Source organism: Macaca nemestrina, chromosome 1 (assembly GCF_043159975.1).
Source record: "Macaca nemestrina isolate mMacNem1 chromosome 1, mMacNem.hap1, whole genome shotgun sequence".
Taxonomy (NCBI): domain Eukaryota; kingdom Metazoa; phylum Chordata; class Mammalia; order Primates; family Cercopithecidae; genus Macaca; species Macaca nemestrina.
The window spans coordinates 218,327,580-218,350,041 of NC_092125.1; the positions used below are offsets into that span (position 1 = coordinate 218,327,580).

General features: G+C 60.0%; 2 protein-coding genes across 19 annotated transcripts; one reads left to right on the forward strand and one right to left on the reverse strand.

Annotated features, from left to right (window-relative positions):
• Positions 1 to 21,285, reverse strand: LOC105470202 (chloride channel protein ClC-Ka). Of its 16 annotated transcripts, none has more exons than XM_071100048.1 (21): positions 21,042 to 21,285; positions 12,829 to 13,045; positions 11,548 to 11,654; positions 10,474 to 10,602; positions 9,540 to 9,668; positions 8,156 to 8,295; positions 7,779 to 7,856; positions 7,618 to 7,696; positions 6,960 to 7,085; positions 6,505 to 6,589; positions 6,290 to 6,391; positions 5,590 to 5,674; positions 5,139 to 5,312; positions 4,641 to 4,710; positions 4,368 to 4,487; positions 3,762 to 3,975; positions 2,591 to 2,724; positions 2,145 to 2,233; positions 1,528 to 1,635; positions 779 to 865; positions 1 to 432 (listed from the first exon to the last, which is right to left on the reverse strand). In XM_071100048.1, the coding sequence occupies exons 2-21, from the start codon at positions 12,921 to 12,923 to the stop codon at positions 385 to 387; spliced, it is 2,199 nt and encodes a 732-aa protein (XP_070956149.1). In that variant the 5' UTR covers positions 12,924 to 13,045; positions 21,042 to 21,285; the 3' UTR covers positions 1 to 384. The 16 variants fall into 16 exon arrangements, 15 of the variants coding, with proteins under 15 accessions (XP_070956149.1, XP_070956154.1, XP_070956152.1 ...); XM_071100053.1 differs by lacking the exon at positions 21,042 to 21,285 and having other exon boundaries at positions 1 to 238; positions 346 to 432; positions 12,829 to 16,261; XM_071100051.1 differs by lacking the exon at positions 21,042 to 21,285 and having other exon boundaries at positions 1 to 243; positions 346 to 432; positions 12,829 to 16,261.
• On the forward strand, positions 16,278 to 20,304 carry LOC105473225 (heat shock protein family B (small) member 7). 3 transcript variants are annotated; one of them, XM_011726909.2, is made up of 3 exons: positions 16,278 to 16,565; positions 17,112 to 17,257; positions 18,565 to 20,304. In XM_011726909.2, exons 1-3 carry the CDS (start codon positions 16,367 to 16,369, stop codon positions 18,742 to 18,744), a joined length of 525 nt encoding a protein of 174 aa, XP_011725211.1. In that variant the 5' UTR covers positions 16,278 to 16,366; the 3' UTR covers positions 18,745 to 20,304. The 3 variants fall into 3 exon arrangements, with proteins under 3 accessions (XP_011725211.1, XP_011725210.1, XP_011725212.1); XM_011726908.2 differs by having other exon boundaries at positions 16,279 to 16,565; positions 17,109 to 17,257; XM_011726910.2 differs by having other exon boundaries at positions 16,279 to 16,565; positions 17,124 to 17,257.
• Positions 21,286 to 22,462: the final 1,177 nt, after the last annotated feature.

Below are 22,462 nucleotides of genomic sequence, written 5' to 3' on the forward strand. Positions count from 1 at the left end.
TCTGGGAACCAGCTTTATTTTTCTCTGGAGCTTCTCAATGGGAATCAGACAACCCCAGAGAGCATCTGTGCCTGCCCTTGGTGACAGCATACTCCAATCTCGTTATTCATTAATGTGATGGCCAGTCACTGAGCTCCTGGCAGATACTGGTTTTCCGTCATCTCACACTCAGCTCTGTCCAAGGTGGGATTTGTCTTTCAAGGCAGGAGCCATTGTCACACCCAGGATGAGCCATCTTCTGGGCTAGGTTAGAGTTGTCTGTTATGCCAAGGAATGGAGCTGGGTTGGAGTGGGGGTAAGGGGTGACGGGGGAAGAGAGGCAGGGTCTCAGCCCAACCTCAGTACCAGGGCAGCTGGGGTGCCGTTTCATCTTGCTGGACTGGCTCACTTTGGGGCTGGTGGGTTTGTCAGGTTGGAAATTGCTTTCTTCATCTAGAACAGAGAAAGGGGGAGGGGGCTGGAAGGGGGATGTAGAGGAGGTTGACAGGGCGGCACCAGCATTTTTAGTCCCCTAAGGGTGGTTTCTGGGTGAATAGTAGAGCCCATGTCACCCCATTGCACAGGTGGGATCACAGAGGCAGAGAGGGGCAGGCTGGCCACTGGCCAGGAAACAAGGTAGGGGAGCCAGGCCCAGTGGCCAATCTGAGCCAGGAAGAGGGACTCATCAGTATCCTCTGAATCCCCCCAGGTTTGGAAGGGAGCATGCCGGTGCCCCCCCACCTCCCCAGCCTTCTCAGGCATGGGTCCCCTGCTTTGCTCTGCCCCGGGACCCTGGTACCTCCACCCAGGACACGCAGCCCACAGCTCTGCCCCGCGATGTCACGAAGAGGGACTGAAGGTTCAACAGCTCAAAGAGGTTGTGTGCCTGGATGGGGGATTGTTAGGAAACACTGGAGGGTAGAAGGCGCCCAGCCCACCCTCTGGCCCACTCTGCCACGCCTCTGAGCCGGGAAGAGGGGCCGGGCCTGATGTGTGTGGGAGGCAAGAGATCCAGGCCTGCAATGTCCAGTATGGCCACTGGGGGATGCCAGAGTCCATGCAAGGGTCTAGGCGAGACCACAGGTGAACAGGACCCAATATCCAGCACCCTCCAGCAGCACAGAGGGGGCAGGGCCATCTCCAGGTTCCCTGTGGGCCTCTGCCCCTTCCCCGCCCATGTGCCAGGCTCTGTCTCAACTGGCTACATAATTTGTCCAAGATCACACAGGGAGAATGTGGTGGACCTGAAATTGAAACGCACGTGTGCCCTGGTGCAACTCCACTGTCTTTCTCCACCCAGAGACTTCCATTTGCCAAGCCCCCTACTTCCCTTGTCTCTCTGCATCATCCCTGCAACCCTGGCAATGAGGGGCGACAGGGCGGGAGCCTCCCTGCCCGGACAGCTGATGAAGACACAGGCCCAGGAGGGGCAGGAAGCAGCATAAGGTGGGCAGGGCAGGTTGGGACGGGAGGCTGGAGCCTGAACTCCTCATCAGCTCTTGCCCTGCCCCAGGGGCCTCATGCGTCACACCCCCCAATATTTGTTACCTGGTGCATGGTGGTCTCTGAGAATAGCGTCAGGGTCACTGGTTCCATGGGGCAGCCTCCAGCCAAGATGTCCTGGAGACACTGCTGGCTCTCTTGGCCTGGTCTCTGCTGGAGAAGATGTGACCTTGGGCCCCTGGACAGAGTCCAGAGGGAGTCAGGGAGGACCCTGAACCCCAACACATACACAACCAGGCAACCTGGGCCACCCAGGCTTAGAAGACTCATGGAGGATGCCCAAGGCTCGGTGGACTCCCCAAGGAACCACACTTGGGTCCTGGCTTTATAAGCTGTGGCTCAGCCAAGCAGGAGACTAGGGCTTGAGTGACACAGCGTCCCACTTATTCATGAGGACAAGCATCATAGACCTGGTGGAGACCCTCTCTCTCTATCATCTTCCTGCCAAGAAGTGGAGCATGAGGAGGAGCCCAGGGGCCCTAGCCTGCAGTGTCCACATGACCACGGGAAACTCCCTCTGGGCTAGGGTTATGGGTGCAGGGCCGGCCTCCCCAGGATGCCTCTCTCAGACCACCTCTTCCTCAGGAGATCAGTGGGTCCCTCCTCTCCCATCCCTGCTGACCGATCCCTGCCCCATCCCCACGCCCCTCAGGAGTACCTACCTGGTGTCCTGGAGCCCAGGAAGCTGGCTCAGCCTGGAGGGCCTGCACCAGCTGGGCCCTCTGCACGACGCCCACCAGGATCTGGGACTCTGGCAAGTGGAGAGGGAGAGGTAGGAAGGCACATTACGAAGAAACAGGCCTGAGGCCAAGCTTCCGGAACACCCTGGTGGTGTCGCCACGCTCCTACCCCAGCAGCTGCCCAGGGGATGCCTTACAAGCACTCGGCTGACTCTCTTTAGACACGTCAACCATCCCAAGGGAGGGTGGCATGATTTCCATTTTACTGATGAGGAAACTGAGGCTCACGTGAAGTGACTTGCCCAAGGTCACACGGTTGGTTGCTAAGTCACAGAGCCTGGATGCAGATCCTGTCTGCCTGACAGGTCCAAGAAGGAGGCAGAGGGCATCCCCCACCCCCAACTTCCCCCTCCCTTCCGGCTGGGCACCTGTGCTCTCCACCAGGGGATACTTGGCCACGTCTGTGGAGGTCACAACCTTGACCACCTCCTCCAGCGGCATGTCCTTGGCCAGTGTGGTGATGCTGCGGTTCATGAAGTGCTCCACCCTCACGCTGTGGGAGCTGCAGGCAGAGGGGCTCCCATCAGGTCCTGGAGTCGGGGATGTGAGACCCAGGCTGTCAGGAGGATCTGGGGGGAGCTTTGCTAGAACTGGGGACCCACGGCTCTGGAGTGTGGGCAGGGCCAGAGAGGTTCGTGGAATGAGGGATTCCTAGAACCCACGGTGGGAGGAAACCTGGGGACCACATTACTGATGGCCCCGTTCCAAATCTCCAGCCCCCTGGACCCCCATGTCCCCCAGACCAGCTCCACTTGGGTCTTGTCCCAGCTTGGACAGAGCTGAGTGTGAGATGACGGAAAACCAGTATCTGCCAGGTGCTCAGTGAGTGGCCATCACATTAACGGATAACGAGATTGGAGTACAGACCCAGCAGCCTTCCCTGCATAGCTCCATTTGATTTAAAAGGGTATGTCACCCCCAAGGAAAAACTTGGAAGTCTGAAAACCACTGGTATAAACAGCCCCATTTTCCAGATGGGGAAACAGGTTCAGAGCAAGGCAGCAGCTTGCTTGTGTTTGGAGCGGGGCCTCGGACCCAGGGACTCTCAGAGCCTCTTTGGTCTGCTTCTCTGGGGCCAGAAGCTGCTCTGGTCCTATCTGGTTGAGTGAGGACCTCAAAGCCCATTTCCATTCTCATTCCACCTCTTACTCCCAAAGTCCCAGCAAGGACAGCAGAAGTGGGGAGAGGGGAGGAGACCTCTCGAATCTGGTGCTGACTCTCCGTGTCACCTGGAGCAAGACACAGCACCTCTCTGAGCCCCGGTTTCCTCAACCTGTACACGGGGCAATACTCATCCTCCTGCTGTGGAGCCCTGCTGACCCCTAGACAGACACTGAGGCCTCAAGGCCAATGACTTGCCCAAGGTCACCCAGGGCACTGGGGAGAATGGAGACCAGAGCACGGCTGTGTGTCAGCCCCTCCCAGCCCCCATGTCCAAGGTCAGCTGCGGTGGCATTTCTTTTTGGAGGTGCCCTCCACCCCCAGCCAAGCCCAAACACTGTGACCCCCTTGAGCCAGCCTGAGGTGTGCGCCACTCACCCGATGTTGCGGCCCAGAATCCGTGGCAGGTATGGCAGCTTCTTGACAATGATGGTGCCATCGTAGAAGGAGGGCTGGCAGCTCTGTGCAATAGCGTTGGCTGCCAGCACCGCCATCAGCACGGGCAGTGCGTGCACTATCTGGCCGGTCAGCTCAAAGGCCAGCAGCGCCGTGGAGATGGTATGGGTCACAGCCCCTGAGAAGGCTGCAGCCCCTGCAGGGGCAGAGCCACACAGTTCGGCTCAGGCCAGGAGCCAGGGGCCAGGGGCCAGGGGCCAGCCTCACGTGAGGGCATAACTGGCCTGGCTGCAGCCAGGGCCTAAGGTGGGAATTGTAAGAGGCCATAGCCTGGGCACTGTGGGAAGCGCCACAAGGCCTGGGCTTGTGAGAAGAGAGGGATAAGGGAGGCCATGGGGCTGGGGATAGGACAGGAGCCATGAGGGAGTGATGGGCCCCCGGGAATGGTGGGGCTCAGGAGGGACAGACCCCCATGATAGGTGGGGGGTTCACTAGAGGACTCAGTGCCCTGTAGAGCCACTGGCCAATTCTCCAGGTCCAGCCCAGCCCCACGACATCGCCCACCCAGCAGGGCCCTGACCCACTCACCTGCCAGGGCATAGCCCCCGGGCATGATGGGATTGGTAACCCCTCCAGCCACGATGCCCTCAGGGAAGGCGAGAGCAAGAGCCTCTCCCAAGAGGCGCCCGATGGCAGCTCCTGGCCAGACTTAGGGTGAGGGGAAGCCAGGCTGACCCAGCCCCCACAGCCCTCCATCCCTGAGGACCATCCTCAGTACCACCCAGGAAGAAGGTGAACCAGGATGCATGGCCCTGCCCCAAGAACCCCAAAACTCTCAGAACCTCAGGACCCCTGACTCACCAAGGATGAAGATGGGCATGAAGTACCCGGCAGGCATGGGGATGGTGGTGGCCAGAATCAGCATCCAGAACTGTGGGAGTGGGGAGCCCAGGGCAGAGGTTAGAGGCCCCTGAGCAAGGCATGGACAAGAGAAGACAGGACAGGGGACAGGGGAGTGTCCTAGAGAGAAAGAGGGTGCCCGGCCATGCGCCCACTGCCAGAGTCTGGCATTAGGGGAGGGTCCTCACCCTGAGAAATGCCCACTGTGTGCCTGGCACTGTGCCAGGTACATTCCTTTCTTCCTCCTCAGCCTTCCCAGTAACCACCCCATTTTAAAGATGGGAAGAGTGAGGCCCAGAGAGCTGAAGTCACTTGCCCAGGACCATGCAGTGGGCAGGGGGCACATCAGAAAGTATGGGTGGAAGGCCTGGGCTCCATGCCACCAGGTGCAGGGAGGCACCCCCCGACCCACCAGAGCTGGTCCTGGCTCTGTGCTCATCTGGGGACCAGGGGGCCCACCTTCATAACCAGGAAGAAGGCAAGGGTCCCAAAGATGGTGAACCGCGGGTGGTACCATTCCCACCACAGGTGCTGGGGGTCGAGCTCCTCGGGCCAGGGTGGGCTAGAGTTCCGAGTCATCAGCACCCAGGAATGGTTGTCGAACAGCGAGTCCAGATGCTGCTTCATGGACAGCTGTGGTGGGGCAGGTGGGAACTGGACTTGAGGGGCCCCGAGTGGCAGGCCCCCGCCGTCCCCGCACCGCCTGACCCTGCCTGGAATCCTCCTCTGCCACTTCCCAGCAGGGGGCCTTGGGCAGGGCTCTGACCTCCTGGAGCTATGGTCTCCTTATCTGTAGAATGATGCCCAGGTGTTGCCCTTGTGGGGTGCCGAGGGGATTACGTGAGACACATGTAAAGGGGAAAACAAATGGGGGTTCCCACTCCTGCCACCCCCACTCAGGGCCCCTTACCCGAGAAGCTAGGAAGCGGCCCACACCGGGCGGGTAGGTGATGGAGGCGAGAACCAAGGTGGCCAGGGCCGAGTACACAGGTTTGCTGTGGAGGGTGGGTGAGCTCTAGGGCTGGCCCTCCCTTTCCCACATCCCGAGGAGAGGGAAGCAGGGCCTGGCCCAGGCAGCAGCAGAGCAAGGACTGGGGAGGAGGAGGGGCGGGAGCAGGGAACATGGCCCCCTCCAGCGGGTGGAGCCCGTGAGGTGAGCCCCTCGCTACTGGGTATGACTGAGGGCAGAGGAATCACACAGGAGATTAAGAGGAGAACTGGGGCAGAGGCAGGCTGGGAGGGAGGAGAGAGTGGGCTGCGCCGGGGCAGGCCATGTGCATCTCGGGGCAGGAGGGCTGGCCAATGCTAAGGCCAACTCCGGAGGCCACACAAGATTTGAAGGGGCAAGGGATTGAGGCTCAGTGAGGGGATGGGGGATTGCTGAGAGAGTGTAGACTGAAGGAGGGATGGGAGTTCAATGGGGGGTTTGTAGCCCAGTAAGGAAGGGGGGACAGTGACTGTGGGGACTTGGAGAGGGGTGTTAGGTGCTCCATGGGCTAGGGAAGGATTTAGGGGCTCAGTTGGAGGATGGGGGTGGGGCTTTCTACATAAGGTTTGGAGCCCACAAGGGGCTCGCTGAGATGTCCCCAGCCCCTAGGCCCGGAGCCTACCTGGTGGCCAGCAGTTTGGAGCTGAACCGATTGGTCTTGATGAAGCTGAGGAAGGTTCGCTGACAGAAGAGGTAAGCACAGCTCAGGACACCACAGATGCCACTGCGGGGGTGGAGGGAGGTAAGACCAGAGCCTGAGCCCAGTGCCAGGGGCCACAGTCCAGGCCTGGGGGGAATGCCATACTGGACTCTCAGGGGCCCAAGGCACCCACTCACCCCAGTGCCACAAAAAAGAAGATCTCCGGCAGGTCGAAGGGAACATCCACCCGGAAACTGGTCTTGTAGAGGGAGGTGATGGTCTCTGGGGAAGAAGAGCAGTGGGGAGTCGAGATGGCGCTCCCACCCCACCCAAACACAAGTCCCAGACTAACAGCCCAGGGTGGAGGGGGTGCCAGGTCCTGACCCGGAATGTGTGTCCTGGCATTCCAGGCCCCCACAACCAGGCTCCTGCCTCCCTGCCCAGCCTCATCCCTTCTACCCTCAGGGCTCCTGCCCTTCATGTTCAGCACAGGTCAGCCCCTTCCATCCTCCCAAAGAGGTGGGAACAGGGAGGAGGAAAAAGAGGGAGAGAGAGGGAAGAGGAGAGCAAGGGGTGTACACAGGGGAGAAGGGGGGGCCACCTCGCCCCAGCACCCAGGCGGGGCCAGGGTCAGGAAGCCCAGGGGGCTCACCCTGCTTGCTGTTGAAGACCGCCAGGAGCCGGAACATGAAGGCCCCGCAGGTGGATGCAAAGAAGCCCCTCCAGTAATCCCAGACAGAGAAGTGGGAAGACATGACCTCGATGCTGAACAGGACGCCTGGGGGCGACACTGATCTCAGGTGGGCCCCCCACCCCTACTCACCTGTGGCTGTAGGGCCCCCTCCCCCTGTCACCTCCTCCCTGACCCATCTGTCCTGCTCTGCTACAGCCTGGACAGAGACAGACAGGAGGGGAGGGCAGGGCATGCACCCTGGGCAGGGAGGAGCCCGCTGCCCAGAGACCCGTCCAACCTGGAATGCAGGTGTGCATCCTCTCACTATCGGGTGGGAACAGTTTGATCCTCATTTTACAGAGGAAGAAGCTGGGCTCAGAGAGGCCAAGGGGCCAGTGGATTTCAAACCCAAGTCTATGTAATGTTACCCTGAAGCCTCTCAACACCACCCAACCACGCCCCCCACCACCCGCCCCCCGCCGCCTCCGGGAGTGGCTATACATACCCAAGGCGGGCCGAAGTAAGAACTAGAATGAGACCCACCCCCTCCTCCAGGCTCTCAGAGGGGCCGAGGGAACCCAGGGAGTGAGAGGAGGAGCTTGAGGGACCCAGGGGGCGGGGCATGAGGGGGTCTCACCGCTGAAGGGAGCTCCAAAGACTGTGGCCACGCCCACTGCCGCCGCTGCCACCAACATTTCGTTTTGCTTGCTCTTGTTCTGGGGGATCCGAGTCCGGGGCTCAGCGTCAGCCCCCTCCTTCCCCACTCCCAGTCCTCCAAGGAAGCCCCGAGTCCCTAACCTCAGGCTCCCCGACGGTCGTGGTGCGCACACGGCCCAGGTAGGCAGCCATCATCACAGACAGGTGCACGAAAGGGCCCTGCAGAGGGAAGGGTGGGCCCAGGGCCCAGGTGAGGGCAGCATAGACAGCCTCACCCAGAGGCAGCACGGCTTCCCCACCACACCCCCTCCTCCCTCTCTCCAACCCCCAGGGCTGTCCTCAGATGGCTTTTGTCACACTCTGGGGACCTGGCCTGGCTCTTCCCCTAAGACTAAGCTCCCTGAAGGCAGGCACTGGCCTGAGTCTGCTCTGATCCAGCTTTGGTAGGGTGATGGGGGACAGGCTGGGGCAGGGTTGGGTGGGTGGGGTGGCTGGGGTGCCCTCACCCCTGCCCATACCACTTTGCCCAGGAAGAGGGTGCTGCCGGTGGCCAGTGTGCAGGAGAGGCCCACCACCTTGGCCCCAAAGTTCTTGATATCCAGGTAGTCCTCCAAGATCACACCCGCCAACATGGTCTTCAGCTCCGGGATTCCAGAACCTTAGCCAGAGAGGACAGGAACAAGAAGGGGACAATCTCTAGATTAAAACTCTCAGCCGGGCGCAGTGGCTCACACCTGTAATCCCAGCACTTTGGGAGGCCAAGGCGGGCAGATCATGAGGTCAGGAGTTTGAGACCAGCCTTGCCAACGTGGTGAAACCCCATCTCTACTAAAGATACAAAAAATTAGCCAGGCATGGTGGCGGGTGCCTGTAATCCCAGCTACTCGGGAGGCTGAGGCAGGACAATCACTTGAACTTGGGAGGCGGAGGTTGCAGTGAGTCGAGATCGTGCCATTGCACTCCAGCCTGGGCAACAAGAGCAAAACTCCAACTCAAAAACAAACAAACAAACAAACAAACAAACAAACAAACAAACAAAAAACTCTCAACACTCTACCCGCACGGTGTTTTCACGTTAGGTTTTTTTTTTTTCCTTTGAGACAGGGTATCACTCTGTTGTCCAGGCTGGAATGCAGTGGTTTGACGTTGGCTCATTATAGCCCTGACTTCCTCAGGCTAAAAAGTGATCCTCCCACCTTAGCCTCCCAAGTAGCTGGGACTAGAGGCAGGCACCACCACACCTGGCTAACTTTTTGTTGTGGTGGTTTTTTTTTTTTTCATTTTTTTTAGAGATGGGGTTTCACCATGTTGTCCAACTTGGTCTTAAACACCTGGGATCAAGTGATCCACCCACCTCCCGAAGTGCTGGGATTATAGACTGTTACTGCACCTGGCCCTATTTTGATCACACAGAACCCTCAGAGGTTAGGATGCATAAACTCATTTTGCAGATTTGGATGCTAAAGTCAGAGAGAGAATGCGAGTTGTCCATGTTCCTCCCACCGGGCCTGGCAGATGGCCGTGTCAGGGTTGGGGAGCCCTGAACAGAACCTCAGGCCACCACTGAGTGAGTCTGGAGTTCCCCTCTGCTGGCCTGGAGCTGGAGGCAGGGCTGAGTGCCTGGGGGAGCTGTGCCTCCCCCACGGGCCCCTTCCTGGCACCAGCACAGGCCCCACAGTGGCATCTCCTTCCAAGAAGCCCTTGGAAAGTCAGTAGGGCCAGCAGTGACCTAAGAGTCAAGATCTGGCCTTCTTGCTGTGTGCCTTCAGGCAAGCCACATAACTCTTCTGGGCTTTCGTCTGTGAAATGAGGCTGCCGCTTCCCGATTCCCCCCATCAGAAGCCCCCTGGGATCTGAGAAGGTTTTGGCCAGTGGGGACTGGTGTGGCGACTGTGGACTCACCTCCAGAGGAGGGCGTGATGCTTTGGGAGAAGCCCGAGGAGAAAGAGACGAGGGCCACAGGGTACACAGTCCAGGAGAGATACCGGAGCAGGTGGCTGTCCCCAATCTCCCGGTACAGCCACTGGTGCGCTGGGGACAGCCAGATATCAGGGAGGCACCCACAGCCTCTGCAGCCCTCGGGGCCAGACACTGTGGTGCCCACTTACTGACCAGTCAATGGAGTCATGAAGAGGGTAGGACTAGGCCACCCGGTGAGGCGAAGAACCCCAAGAAGAGGCAGGAGTATGACCCTGGGTCCATATCCCAGGTTTACCATTGCCTAGCTGAGTGACCTTGGGCAAGTCACTCAGCCTCTCTGAGCCTCAGTTTCCCCATCTGTCAAGTGGGCTAGTGATGGGCTCTCCCTCACAGGCTCATTGAAGACTAAAGAGGGCCACTGAGAACTAAATGACACAGGCGTGAAGCACCAAACACCATAGTAGGTCCTGCTTCTGGCAGCTGAGGGTCTCCAGAGAAAGTGTCTTAGACTGGCCCACACCCCCTCTTCCAGGGAGGCCTCAGGGTGGAGGCAGGCTGCTGAGGGAGCAGGGGAAGACTCCAAGTTTGGTGATCTAGGCACGTGTCCCCATTCCTGCCCCAGGCATGGAGGAGGGAAGGAGAAGGAACGGGGTGGCTGGAAGAGGAGGCAGAGAGGTCAGAGGAAGAAGGGCTCTTGGGAACATTCAGGCCTCTCTCCCTTGTTCAAATGAGATGACTGAGGCCCAGAGAGGGGCAGGAGCCTGCCCAGGATCACAGAGCAAGTCAGGAGTGGAGCCAGAGCCCTCCCCGCACCCAGATCTCTCCCTGCACCACTGCACCTGGTGGCCCATCTGGTATCCCCAGAGCGTGCTTAGAATCCCTTGGCCCAGAGCAGCACCTGCCAGGGAAGAGTTACCTCGGACCACACGCCCGATGGCAAAGTTCATGGCATAGCTGACCAGGGCCATGAGCACCCCGAGGGTCATGAGGAAGTACCAGTCCTCGCCCAGGCGGAACAGCTTCTGCTTCAGCCACTCCAGGCCACCTGGGGCAGGGCATCGGAGTCCCGGCTGATGTTGGGGCAGGGGCACAGACAGTCCCTTTCCTGGAGGTCTGCTTGGCTCCAGGCAAGGAGGACCCTGGTAGTAGAGTCTGGGGTGGTCCTGAAGGACCCTGCCTCACACTGGGAGCTGGGCAGAATTTGTGGTGGGTGACAGCGTCGGCACAGTGGGTGCCAGACCTGCTGCTCCGGCCGGAAGGCCTTTGACCTGTCCACCCTCTGCATCCCTGCCTGTACTTGGAGGTTCCTGGGGGACAGGGAGTGTGGAGGAGGCTGGCAGCTACAGCTTTCACCTGTATCCCCGCAGAGTCCGTAGCTGACAGAGCACCAGGGTCTAGCAGACTCCTGCGCGTCCCAGGGCCTGTGGCACAGGTATCCTCTGGGTCCACAGAAATGCCCCTGGCCAGCTGGCTACCACCCCAGCCTGGGAGCTGGCCCTCACTGGCTGTGGGCACCAGCCCCTGGGGCTGCACTTAGCCTCCTTCTGGAGTCCCTACTTGCTCTGCCCTGTAGCTGAGGGGCAGTCAGGTTTCAAAGTGAACAAGGCAAATGGGGTTCCAAGGAAAGGTGCCAAGTGCAGGTTGCCCCAGCCCCTTGCTGTGGCCCCAGCTGTCCCAGCAGCTAACTCCCACGTCCCCTCACTGGCACAGGTAGGTGAGGGAGAGGCCTGGGTGGAGGATGGGCACAGTGACCAGGCCTTGGGCTATATCTCCCGAAAGGCAGAGGGCAGATGCCTGACCCATCTGACCCACAGACAGTGGAACAGACAGACCCCTTCTCTCCCTGCCTCCCAGGAGACTTTGGGCAGTGAGGTCCTAGACAAATGCCAGGAGGAGGGTGGCTCCTGGGCAGGGAGGTGGGGTGGGAGCTGGGCAGGAGTGATGTCCCGAGTGGTCCTCCAAGGGGAAGGGAAGAGGACCTGGCTCTCACCTCGGACGCCTCGGCGGATGCAGGGACATGGGCCCCACAGCTCCTGCAGAGTCACAGGGTCCCCTGAGGAGCCCTCACGCAGCCCCACCAACTCCTGCATCAGGCCCCTGGGGAAGCAGATAGAGGGAGGGACCCGGGTGAGCTGCTGCACGTCCTCGTGCTGCCTCTAGGCCCTTCCAGTGCTCTCCCCACCAAATCAAGAGGAAGGATTGTGCTTTCGTGTGTGTGTGTGTGTGTGTGTGTGTGTGTGTGTGTGAAGTTACCACACTAGGTCTGTGTGTGCCCTCATCCCTGAGGTTCCGTCACTGAGGGTGTGTACCTGTGTGTGTCATTTTGTGGGATGGGGGTGGGATTCCTAGGTATCCCCCCGTGTCTAGCTGCAGACTGGGCACAGGCTGGAGCCTAAGCCCTGCTCAGAGCCCCTTCCCCTTCTGTGGCCACTGCTCCCACCCTTCTGGGTCGCTTGGTACTTCCGCTGCTGGAATCAGTCTCTGCCCAGGGCTGTGACTCTCTCACTGCAGAGTCCCATGGATGGCTCTGACTCTCCCTCCCCATCTCGGAGCACCCTCCTCTCTCCCCAACCGCTCAGGCCACAGAGGCAGGAAAACCCCAGGACCAGAAGGAGGCGTCTGCAAAGCCAAAGTGAGGTGCTGGCTCCTGCCCCTACCATCCCCTCTGCCCTGCCTGCCTGGCCCTGCCAGGTTCATACCCCAGTCCATGCCCAGAGACCCCTCACCTGTCAGTCCTCCTGCTGTGGCTGAACAGGCCCTCCTCTCAGAGCCTCCTTTGCTCCCAGCTCCAGTGCACCTGGACAGGTATGTGCTCTACCAAGCATCATTCTCCCCCCGCCACCCCACCCACCTCGGCCCGGGGTTTACAGTGGAGATTAAAAATGTCCTTGACAAATCAACCAGAACTGTGGAGGCCAGAGCCATGCAGGGCAGAGCTGCCAAGAGGGAGGGAAGCAGGAGCCTCTCCACCCACCACAGTGGCACAGAGGGTGGTGCCCAGCTGTCCTCAGGCTCCTGGGTGCTGCTGGACAGGGGCTGGGGAGGGGGAGCGCACACACACAGCAGGACAGCGAGGGGTCATCTGCCAGGGCTGAGGCTCAGGGCCCAGGAGTCTCAGAACTGGACATGGAAGGTTTGGAAAAGCACAGAGGGAGAGGGGAGGAGGCTGGGCAGGGAAGGAGAAGGCAGGCCGGCAAAGGGGAGTGGGGTCAGCATGACCACAGCCTCCCTGTGTGCCAGGTAGAGAGTCAGCCTTCCCCAGATTAATTACCCTGAGTGCCCACGGAAATCCCACGAGGCAGGCAGTGTGATCCCGTTGGAGAGAAATGGCATCTCAGGGAGGCGAGGCTGCCTGTCCAAGATCATAGAGGCCGAGGCAGAACCGGGATTCCCAGCCCAGGTTTGCCTGGCTCCAAAGCCTGCAGGCTGTGCCGCACAGTCCTGTCCTGATGAGCCATCTTGTCCAGGGCTGGCGAGGAGGCCAACACCTGGGGCAAGGCAGTGAATTGGGGTCAGGAACTTGGACTTGATCCTTGTGTCCAGACCCTCCAGGCTCAGGAAATGCCTCTCAAAGCACACGTCCAAGAGCCAGCGGCTCTGTCTGGGGACTTCTGGGTAATTCCACAGACTTTGTCCCACTCCAACAGAGAATGGGAGCACAGGTGTGAGGGGACATGACGAGGAACAAGCACATGCTACGTGTCAGGAGCTTCCGATCTGCAACTCAAATCTTTCTCCCCGCACCCTGTGAATGGGGAGAGCATCGCCATTTTGTAGATGATCAGAGTTGAGTCACTCATCCAAGGTCACACAGCAGAGGCTGAACCCAGCCCTCCACTGTGCAACTCTTTCCCTGCCCAAAGCTCCTCCAGCTCCTGAGGCTGAACCAGGGCAATGGTTTGGGCACAGAACAGAAGAGTTGAGTCTGATGCCACTTTGGGCAAGAGGTTGGGGACAATTGCCTCCACTCCCACCAGAGAAAGCCACTCTCTGAAGCTTATGATGGCCTTTGAATGATTGTTAAAATCTGGGACCATGGGCTACCTACCCTCTGCCCCTAGATGCCAGGCAAGTCAAATCAAAATCGAAGATGTGTGTTGTGGGAGGTGGGATGGGGGTTGCTGCTCTGTATGGACTCGAGCCCGCCTTCACCTTGGCCACCCCGACCTGTTGACTCTGCACAGCACCAGAACTGGCTGCCCTGTCGACATCCCGATCCCCAGTGTGTGGTGTGGGGCAGCTGCTGGCCACGGTCCCACAGCCGGCACTGCATATCCACATCCGACCTCACCCCCAGCCCTGTGAGCACCAGGAGGCTGAGAAGAGGGCAGCCAGGGGGCACAGCAGGATGACGAGTTTGAAGCCAGCACAGCTCTGCTGACCCTAACTCCTTCATCAATTAGAGCCTCGGTTTCCTCTTCTGTCCGATGAGATGAGCCTGGAAGCAGGGGCCTGTCTCTGCCTTATTCATCTCTGAGTCCTTCAAAGCCTAGAACCGTGCCCAGCACCTATTTATAGCACAGTTTCAATGAATACCTGCTGAGTGATGGCGGCTTCATCACTGGCCTATGAGCTGGCTGTGTGGGGAGCTGATGGGAAGAGATGCAAGGTCCCTTCTCCAGATCCCAAATCAAAATCCTGAGGTCCAAGGAAAGGGTCCATGTTTGTGAAAAGCTCCCCTGGGTGACTGGGATTCAAAGGACTACATCATCTTTGTCGCTCCTTCTGTCCCTGTGATCTGAAGGTAGAGGCAGGGGAATGGCTTTGATGACCTTTTGAGATCCCTCTGGGCCAGTGAAGCCAGAGGACCAAGTATTTGTGTGGGTGATGCCTCGGGAAGTGGGGAAAAGGGGAGGAGGGATGGTGGGCGGGGTGGGTAACGGGATCTGACATCCAGGGGCAGTGACTCAGGCCCTCAGCACCATGACAGTGTGTCTGCATTTAGCCACCGGCTCCTGTTTCCCTGGCGAGCGGCAGGCTCTGGGCCCCCCACCCCGCCCCACCCTCTCTCCATCTCACCTCAGTGCTGGTGGCTTCCCAGTGGCCCTAGAATCCCCTCAGCCAGGCTGGGTGTCACAGGCCCTGACACGGGCAGGAAACTCTGCCAGGGGTGACAGGCCCTGTTGCTCCAGGCACCAGCCTGGCCCACCACTGTGCCCTGTGCCCTGCTCTGCTTCCACTCCACATACCACTAGCACTGCTAAAACCCCTGTAGAAGGAGCCCTCCAGGATGAAGCTCCAGACTGGGTTGTAGGGGGCTCTGATAAAACAGAAACTGCCCATCTTCAGGAACCTTCAATCTAATGGGGAGACAGGTGAACCCTTGCCCCCATGGGAACTGCCAGTTGGATAGGGAAGAAGGGACACAGCAGAGAGTCACAGCACACAGGAAGACCATGTCACACTGCCAGGTGCTGTGGGAGGACTAAGACAGTCAGTGCTGGGGGCATCTGGACCGGGTGTGGGCCCATGTGAGCAGGAGCAGTCAGAGAGGCCTCCCTGTGGGAGGAGGCATTGGAGCTGATCTGGGACGGTAAGGCCGGACGGGAGAGGAGAGCAGAGGCCCTGAACTGCAACCTGGGCAGAACAGAGGGCCTGGCTGCCTCTCAGAATGGCCTCCACCCTGGCCCAGCGCAAGGTCAGTCCTGGCTTTGCTGAGCAAGCAGGTGGGTAGGGAGGGGCTTCTCTGGCTCTTCCGGGCCAGCCTGTCTCCATAGGCGTATGTTCAAACCACCTCAGCCTCTGAAGGGCTTTGGGTCCAACACACCTGGGTTCGAATCCCAGCCCTGCCACTTATGCAAGTGTGAGCTCCGCCCTTTCCAAGAGGCTTCACTTCCCCCTCCATAACATGGGAAGAGCGCCTCCACCCTCCCAGCTGTGCGGGGATCAAACGGGGCCCCACTTAGACAGCTTGCAGCCAGGAGCCTGTGCCCAGAAGGCACTCCAGAAGTCAGGGCTAGAATAATTGTCTTCCGGAATTCTCTTTTACCTCTGACTGAAATCCCACCTAAGGCAGTCGCAGGCATCACCTCTGACACAGGGTGGAGCAGACAGCTGTCAGGAACATGACCTTCTAGACCTTTAAGGAGAAAGCTGCCGGCTTTGTCCTCTTGGGGCCTCTACATGTTCTGAGAGTCAGAGGGAGTGCAGGTATAGAATCCAGGTCCCCGTAGGGGCTGGCAGGGGACAGCTGCACATTCTACACCCCCTGGCAGGGCTCAACCTTTCCTTAGAGATGGGCTGTGAAGCTTGTCTGCCTTGAGGGAAGGAACTCCTGACGTCACACAGCAGTGGTGCTTCCACCTACCCCGTCCCCAAGGAGCCTGCACGCTGATGGGGGAGGCACAGCCATGGAGGAGAACCAGAGTCTCGTGGGGAGGCACAGTCCTCAGGAGCCCCCAGGCCGATGGGGGAAACAAAACACACAAGAAACCCCAAACTTGCAAGGTTCTGGGGCAGGCACCGAGGTCCAAGTGGCAAGGAGACAGGATCCAGCCCTGTGCAGTGGTGGGGAGGCCCCTGGGGCTGCTGTGGCCGGCCTGGAATGTCAGGCTGTGAGCTCAGCCCTCTCGGCCTGCGTGTGTCGGGCTGTCAGCGGGGCCGGCGCACGGGAGAAGATTTCCAGCCCCCTCTGGGCCATGGAGAGGCCTAAATTTAGCTAGTAGACAAGGGGCTGGCCCCAAGCCCAGGGACAGTCGGCCTTATAAAGCGGCCGCAGTCGGGGCCCGGCACGCTCTCCCGAGGCCTGTGCCCACACCCTCTCTTGTCCAGCCCTTGCCCGCCTGGGCAGGGCCCGGCGCCGCCCGTGGATGAGCCACAGGACCTCTTCCACCTTCCGAGCGGAGAGAAGTTTCCATTCCTCCTCCTCTTCCTCCTCCTCTTCCACCTCTTCCTCGGCCTCCCGTGCCCTCCCGGCCCAGGACCCACCCATGGAGAAGGCCCTGAGCATGTTTTCCGATGACTTTGGCAGCTTCATGCGGCCACACTCGGAGCCCCTGGCCTTCCCAGGCAAGTGATCCGGGCCCTGAGGGGAGGGGAGGCGCACAGGGAGGGGACATCTGCTCCAGGGCGCCACGGAACAGGCTGTGGCTGCCGGTCCGCCTGGAACAGGTGCTGCACAGCCTGCAGCCATGTGTGGCCACCAAGACAGATGTGGCCACAGGGACAGATGTGGCCATGAAAACAGGTGGGCCTCTAAGGAACAGTCGTGGCCCCGGGGGTTGGACATGGTTCCATGGCCACCCATGCTCTGGAACCGCAGCCAGTCCCAGCTGGAGCCCTGGAGGGCCGGACAGGGTGAGGGGTGGGAGGCAGTCCCCAGGCTCCAGGCCTGGGGTGGGGTTGTTACAGATCTAGCCTCATATACACACACACTGTGTCGGGTGAGGTCCCACCCCCACCCCAGAAAAGGTGGGCTGTAGGAATGAGGAGGAGCTTAGGGAGAAACAGCTCAGGGGGAGGTAGAGCCTGGGGGAGCCGCCCCTTGCCCCAAGAGAAGGAGCCGGAACCGCCGGATCTGCACACAAGGCCTGCTCCATGCCTCACTCACAGCAGCCCACCCCACAGCCCGCCCCGGGGCGCCAGGCAACATCAAGACCCTTGGAGACGCCTATGAGTTTGCAGTGGATGTGAGGGACTTCTCGCCTGAAGACATCATTGTCACCACCTCCAACAACCACATCGAGGTGCGGGCTGAGAAGGTGAGCCCCCCCCACACCCACCGCAGCCCAAATTCGCTCCCAGCTCCAATGCCTCCTACTCCCCCTTCCCATCCTGGGACTCCAGACCCTGGCCAGTGTCCCTTCCCCACCCAAACACCCCCAGGGCTAATTGAAGGCCTTGTGCCTATAGCCCACGGCCATGGGGCCCCTCACTGCCTCTCTTTGCACCAGGGTTCCCAGATCCTTTCTTCCAGGGCCCTGGGCAGCTGAGGGAGCCTCTGGGGAATGGGAGAGGGATGGAGAGATGTGGGCAGAGGGAGCCTGAGGTGGGGGGGCTTGAAGGTGGGAGATGACGGGTGTGAGATGGTGATGGCAGAGTGAGGACAGCTCCTCTGGTAGCTGTAGAGGGTGGATGCGGGTAGCTGGGGAACTCACCTGGTCTGTGGGGGAGGGGTTTCTCCATGTGACACACCTCAAGCCCTCTTCCCTCCCATAGCCAGAGCTCCATCCCCCATCTTGGGACTCCTAAATTAGGCCCAAGGCTGGGCAGGGACCCTGCAGTTTAGGGTCACACACACTCCAAACCACACACACCGTCTGCCCACAGGTCTCAGGGTCACTGGGTCTCTAGGGTGTCTGAGTCCGAACTTGGAAGAGGCACTGGGGCCTCCACCCTGGGGAGGGCATGGCCAGGCCTGAAGAGGGGCGTTGCCCAGGAACAGCCACGGCTGCCAGGAGAGAGGAGAGGACCTGCCCCAGGCCTCCTCCTAAGCCCCCAGGGGCTGGCTTCCTCCCTTCCACATTCAAGGGTGGACTCCTGGGCATCCCTGCCAGGGATGCCATGGACTGGGGGCACCAGGACCTGCGGGCAGCACGTGCCAGCCCTGCCACCCCCAACAGTGACTCAGCCGCCCCTAACTCCCCTGGACACTATGTGCTGGCTGAGTTGCGGGGGAGGGGCCACGCTCAGCTCCGGCGGGCAGATGCCCAATGTGTCTGGGGATCCAGGAAGGCACCGCTCTCCTCTGTCATCTCTGCGTTCCCCACGAGCCCCAGATGCTGAGCCGCTGCCATGGAGCCGCCTCTCTCTCTAAGCCCCACCTCTTCCCCATGCCCCTTGCCTGTCCCTTAGAGCTACTGGAGCTCCGTGGAGCACCCCTGTGCTGTCCTTGCAGAGCCCTCGGCCTGTGGCCATCACCACCCTGGGCAGCCCCTCCACACCTGAGGGCAGAGCCCCTCAGCATGTGGGGCCTGGCTGCGGTTAGAATAGGGAGAAAAGGGCTGTAGCTTGTCACAAGCAGGACAGGGATTGGGGCAGCCTGCCTGATGGGTCACCCCTTCCCCAGCTGGCGGCTGACGGCACCGTCATGAACACCTTCGCTCACAAGTGCCAGCTGCCGGAAGACGTGGACCCGACGTCGGTGACCTCAGCTCTGCGGGAGGACGGCAGCCTCACCATCCGGGCACGGCGTCACCCGCATACAGAACATGTCCAGCAGACCTTCCGGACGGAGATCAAAATCTGAGGGCCTCTCCCTTCCCTTTCCCTGTCCCCCTGCCCCACGCCTGCCAGCAAAGCCTTCCTAACCCCATTACAACAGCCCCAGGACATCTCAGCCCAGGTTCCAGCCCCAACGCTCCCCAGACCCCAGGTGGACCATCCTCCCAAACTAGGGCCCTCCACTCTATCCAGAGCAGGCCAGGGACTCCCTGTCCTGCCCAGATTTCAGATATGGCCTCCCCCACTTAATCCAGAGTACAGGGGCTGGGGTCGGGGAAGGAAGATCTAAAGAACCCGTGGTGGGTAAGGGGAATGGGACCAGCAGGACACCTGGGCAAGCTCTGCAGGACAGACAGACAGAAAAACCCTCTGATCTATGAAGTCTCTGCAGGGCAAGGGGACCAGGGACCTGGAACCCCCTTGGCCAAGGGAAGTGGGAGAGACAGAGGGAAGGTCACAGGCAGGGGTGCCTATCTAAGTGGAACTAATGCCCGAGAGCTTAGCAAGGCCAAGAGGAGACAGTGGTGCTGGTAAACTTCCCCTCTGCCGGCCTCCAAGCCCCACGCCAGCGAGCAGGCTGCCTGCCCACCCTGTGCCCCCAGCCAGCTGGCTGTGCCAGGGCAGAGCCACGCCACATCTGTATATAGATGGGGTTTTTCCAATACAGCTGGTTCGTGATAAACTGCATGAAACTCCTGCCATCCCATGCCTGCTGGGGCCTCCAGGCAAGGCCACGTGGGATTGGGGGCGGGGCTGGTCCTTCTCCCTCCCACAGGCCTGTGTTCCTGAGGCTGCTCCCATGCAGACAGGGTCACCTAACAGAGATGGAAGCCAGGGTGTGGATGGAGTTTTGGGTCCTCACGGTTGGACCCCAGCTTCTTGCCACCTTCCCCTCTGGGTAGTCGCCTCCCCATCCATCCCCCTCTTTAATCTATGACTCTATAGGCTCGTTGTGTGTAACACACACACACACACACACACACCCCTATCGTTGTCCTTCGAATACGCAGCATTACCATTGGTTGAGGCCAAATTCAGAGCTTTCTCAAATCAGATTTACAATCTCCATTTTCATCAATGGGGAAACAACTCCGAGCCACTGACTGCCCGGCTTCATCGCTGAAAGATAGATCTGAACCCAGGGTGTCAACAGCTGCTCTCAATTCCCCATCTCTGGGCACTGAGGAGTATTTCCCCTCATTCTACCTCTCTAGGGCTATGCACCCCTCCCCACGTCTTCCAGCTGGAGGATGGGGGGAGTCATAGGAAAAGCCCCCATCTCCCATCTGGTATAGGGATATTCCATCAGCCTTAACCCTGGGGAATGCCTGCTGCCCCCAGTGACTCTTGGCTTCATCTCCCACATACAGAAGCAGGGTGGAGGGGAGGTGTGGATCTCAGTTAGCAGCGGTCCCCAGGGCAAGTGGCAAGCCAGCCTCCTCCCTCCGTGCCTCTCTGGTCAGTGTGCCTTAGGGTGGCCTCTCACTCCCACCATTCTGGGCCCCTTGGGGGAGGACTGGGGAGGGGTCTGTGGGAGAGCCCTGACGCTGGAACCTGTATACACAATAAAGGACAGTCTCACAGACTTCTGGAGGCCACCTGCCTGGAGTTCTCTAACTTAGGACAGGGCTAGAAACCTCGAGAGAGAAACAGACACACCTTCTTTGAGATTTGGGGGTGGGGGTTGTAGCTCAAGTTAAAGCTGAAGACCTCACAAAATATGGGCGTTCCTCGGCCTCTTCCGTGAACTCCCCAGATACCCCTAGGCAGGAGCCCCAGGATTGTTTCTGGAAAACCCTTGCAACAGCCTCTCCTCCAACTGCCTGCCCTTCCCTTTTCATTATTTCTTTCCTTCCAGAGATATTTACTGTCCTGCTATGTGGCGGGCACTGTGCTGAGCACTGTCTCAGTCCTAGGTGCAGGGACGCAAAGGTGGGCAGACGAATCTTGAAGCCCTTCCAGTACCTAATGGGGATTCTGCGGCCCAGAGAGGCTGAGTGACTGGCGCAGGATCACACAGCCCCAGAGGCAAAGCCAGCTGGAACTTGGGGGGTGGTGTTCTGGCTGGTTCAGGGAGCCTGGGGAGGGGAGCACTCCGGAGGGGTCCCCCACCCCTCACATACCCAGGCGTGCTCCCCAGCGCAGCTCCACCAGCTGCGGGTCAGGAGGAGGGAGGGGATCAGAGGGGGCGCGGTATTTCCAGCGTCCATGACTCACTGATTCCACTGGGCTATTTGCAGCCCCGACACTCATTGGCGCGATGTTGGGGGAGGAGCCAGCCTGGTTCCCCCTCCCGCGCCCCCCACCCGGGGTCAGGCTCACCTTGGCGTATCGATCCCAGTGAGCCCTCCCTTGGCCGGCCCGTGCTGGGAAAGGAGGCAGCTTCCCAAGTGGTCAATGGGGCCGAAACCCCCCGCCAGTCCCCAGCAGCCCCCTCCACGAGACAACAGTTTGCGAGGATGAGGACAGCTCAGGGGACCAAGCGGCCGCTGGGCCGCTGGGGCACGTCGGGTCTGAAGGAGCTCTTGGCCGCCAGCCCGGCCAAGGTGACCCCGCGGCAGGGGAGGGCGGGTCGGCCGCGGGACTTTCGCCCGCCCCGCCCCCTGGGCGCCCAGACTGGCAGCCGCGCTTTGTCTCCCAACGCCCCCAACCTCTTTCCAGGCTAAATATAGGCCTGGCTGCAGGCGCTGCGCCCCGCCCCCACCCGGAAGAGTAATTATAGCCGTCCCATTCATTGAGCAACTAGTGTGTGCCAGGCGCGCTGCTGATTCCCACAAGAGTCCTGCAAAGCAGGTTACTATGATTAATGGTGTGCCGAGGATACGGAGGATCAGCGAGGTCAGGCAACTGGCCCAAGGTCACCCAGCCTGGAGGTGGCACCGTTGGGATGTGAATCCTTGCTATAGCTCTGGAAAGCCCTCTGCTGGGTCAACCTGGATCAGTCGCCACCACCAATAGGCTGAGGCAGCTCCCCTCCTCCCACCCTGGCAGCCCCCACATGGAAAGGTGATTCTTGCATCTTGTAGCTTTGGGGGTGGGCCCGGGCAGGAGGCAGGGGAAATTGAAAAGACGCAGCTCTCTGGGGCTGGAGACCTGTGAGAAAGTCCAGGTCAGGTAATACCAGAGACTGGGACTGGCAGAGAGGACCTAGAAGGTTTCCTCACTCTGAAGGCCTAGCCCAGGCCAAAGGCCTCCTCCTCCAGGAAGCCCTCGAAAGCCATAGCACAAAGAGCCCAGGCAGATGTTCAAAGCCCCTTCCTAAACCCTGTCTTCAAACTCAGATGGAAGTAGCACATGCTCAGGAGGCTGAGGTGAGAGGATTGCTTGAGCCCAAGGTTTAGAGACCAGCCTGGGCAACATGACAAGAACCCGTCTCTACACAAAATACGAAAATTAGCTGGTATGGTGACATGCACCTGTGGCCCCAGCTACTTGGGAGGCTGAAGTGGGAGGATCGCTGGAGCCCAGGAGATGGAGGCTTCAGCAAGCCTTGATCACACCACTGCACTCCATCTTGGGTGACACAGTGAGACCCCAACTCAAATAAAATAAAATAAAAAATGGCCGGGTGCAGTGGCTCACTCCTGCATTCCCAGCACTTTGGGAGGAGGGTGCTGAGGAGGGTGGATTGCCTGGGCTCGTACTCGATAAATACAAAGCCTCCCGCTACCCGCGCCTGTGCGGCCCGAGCCTCCCCGACAAGCGCCGCCCCCTGTGTTGCGGCACCTGGTCCCATCGACCGC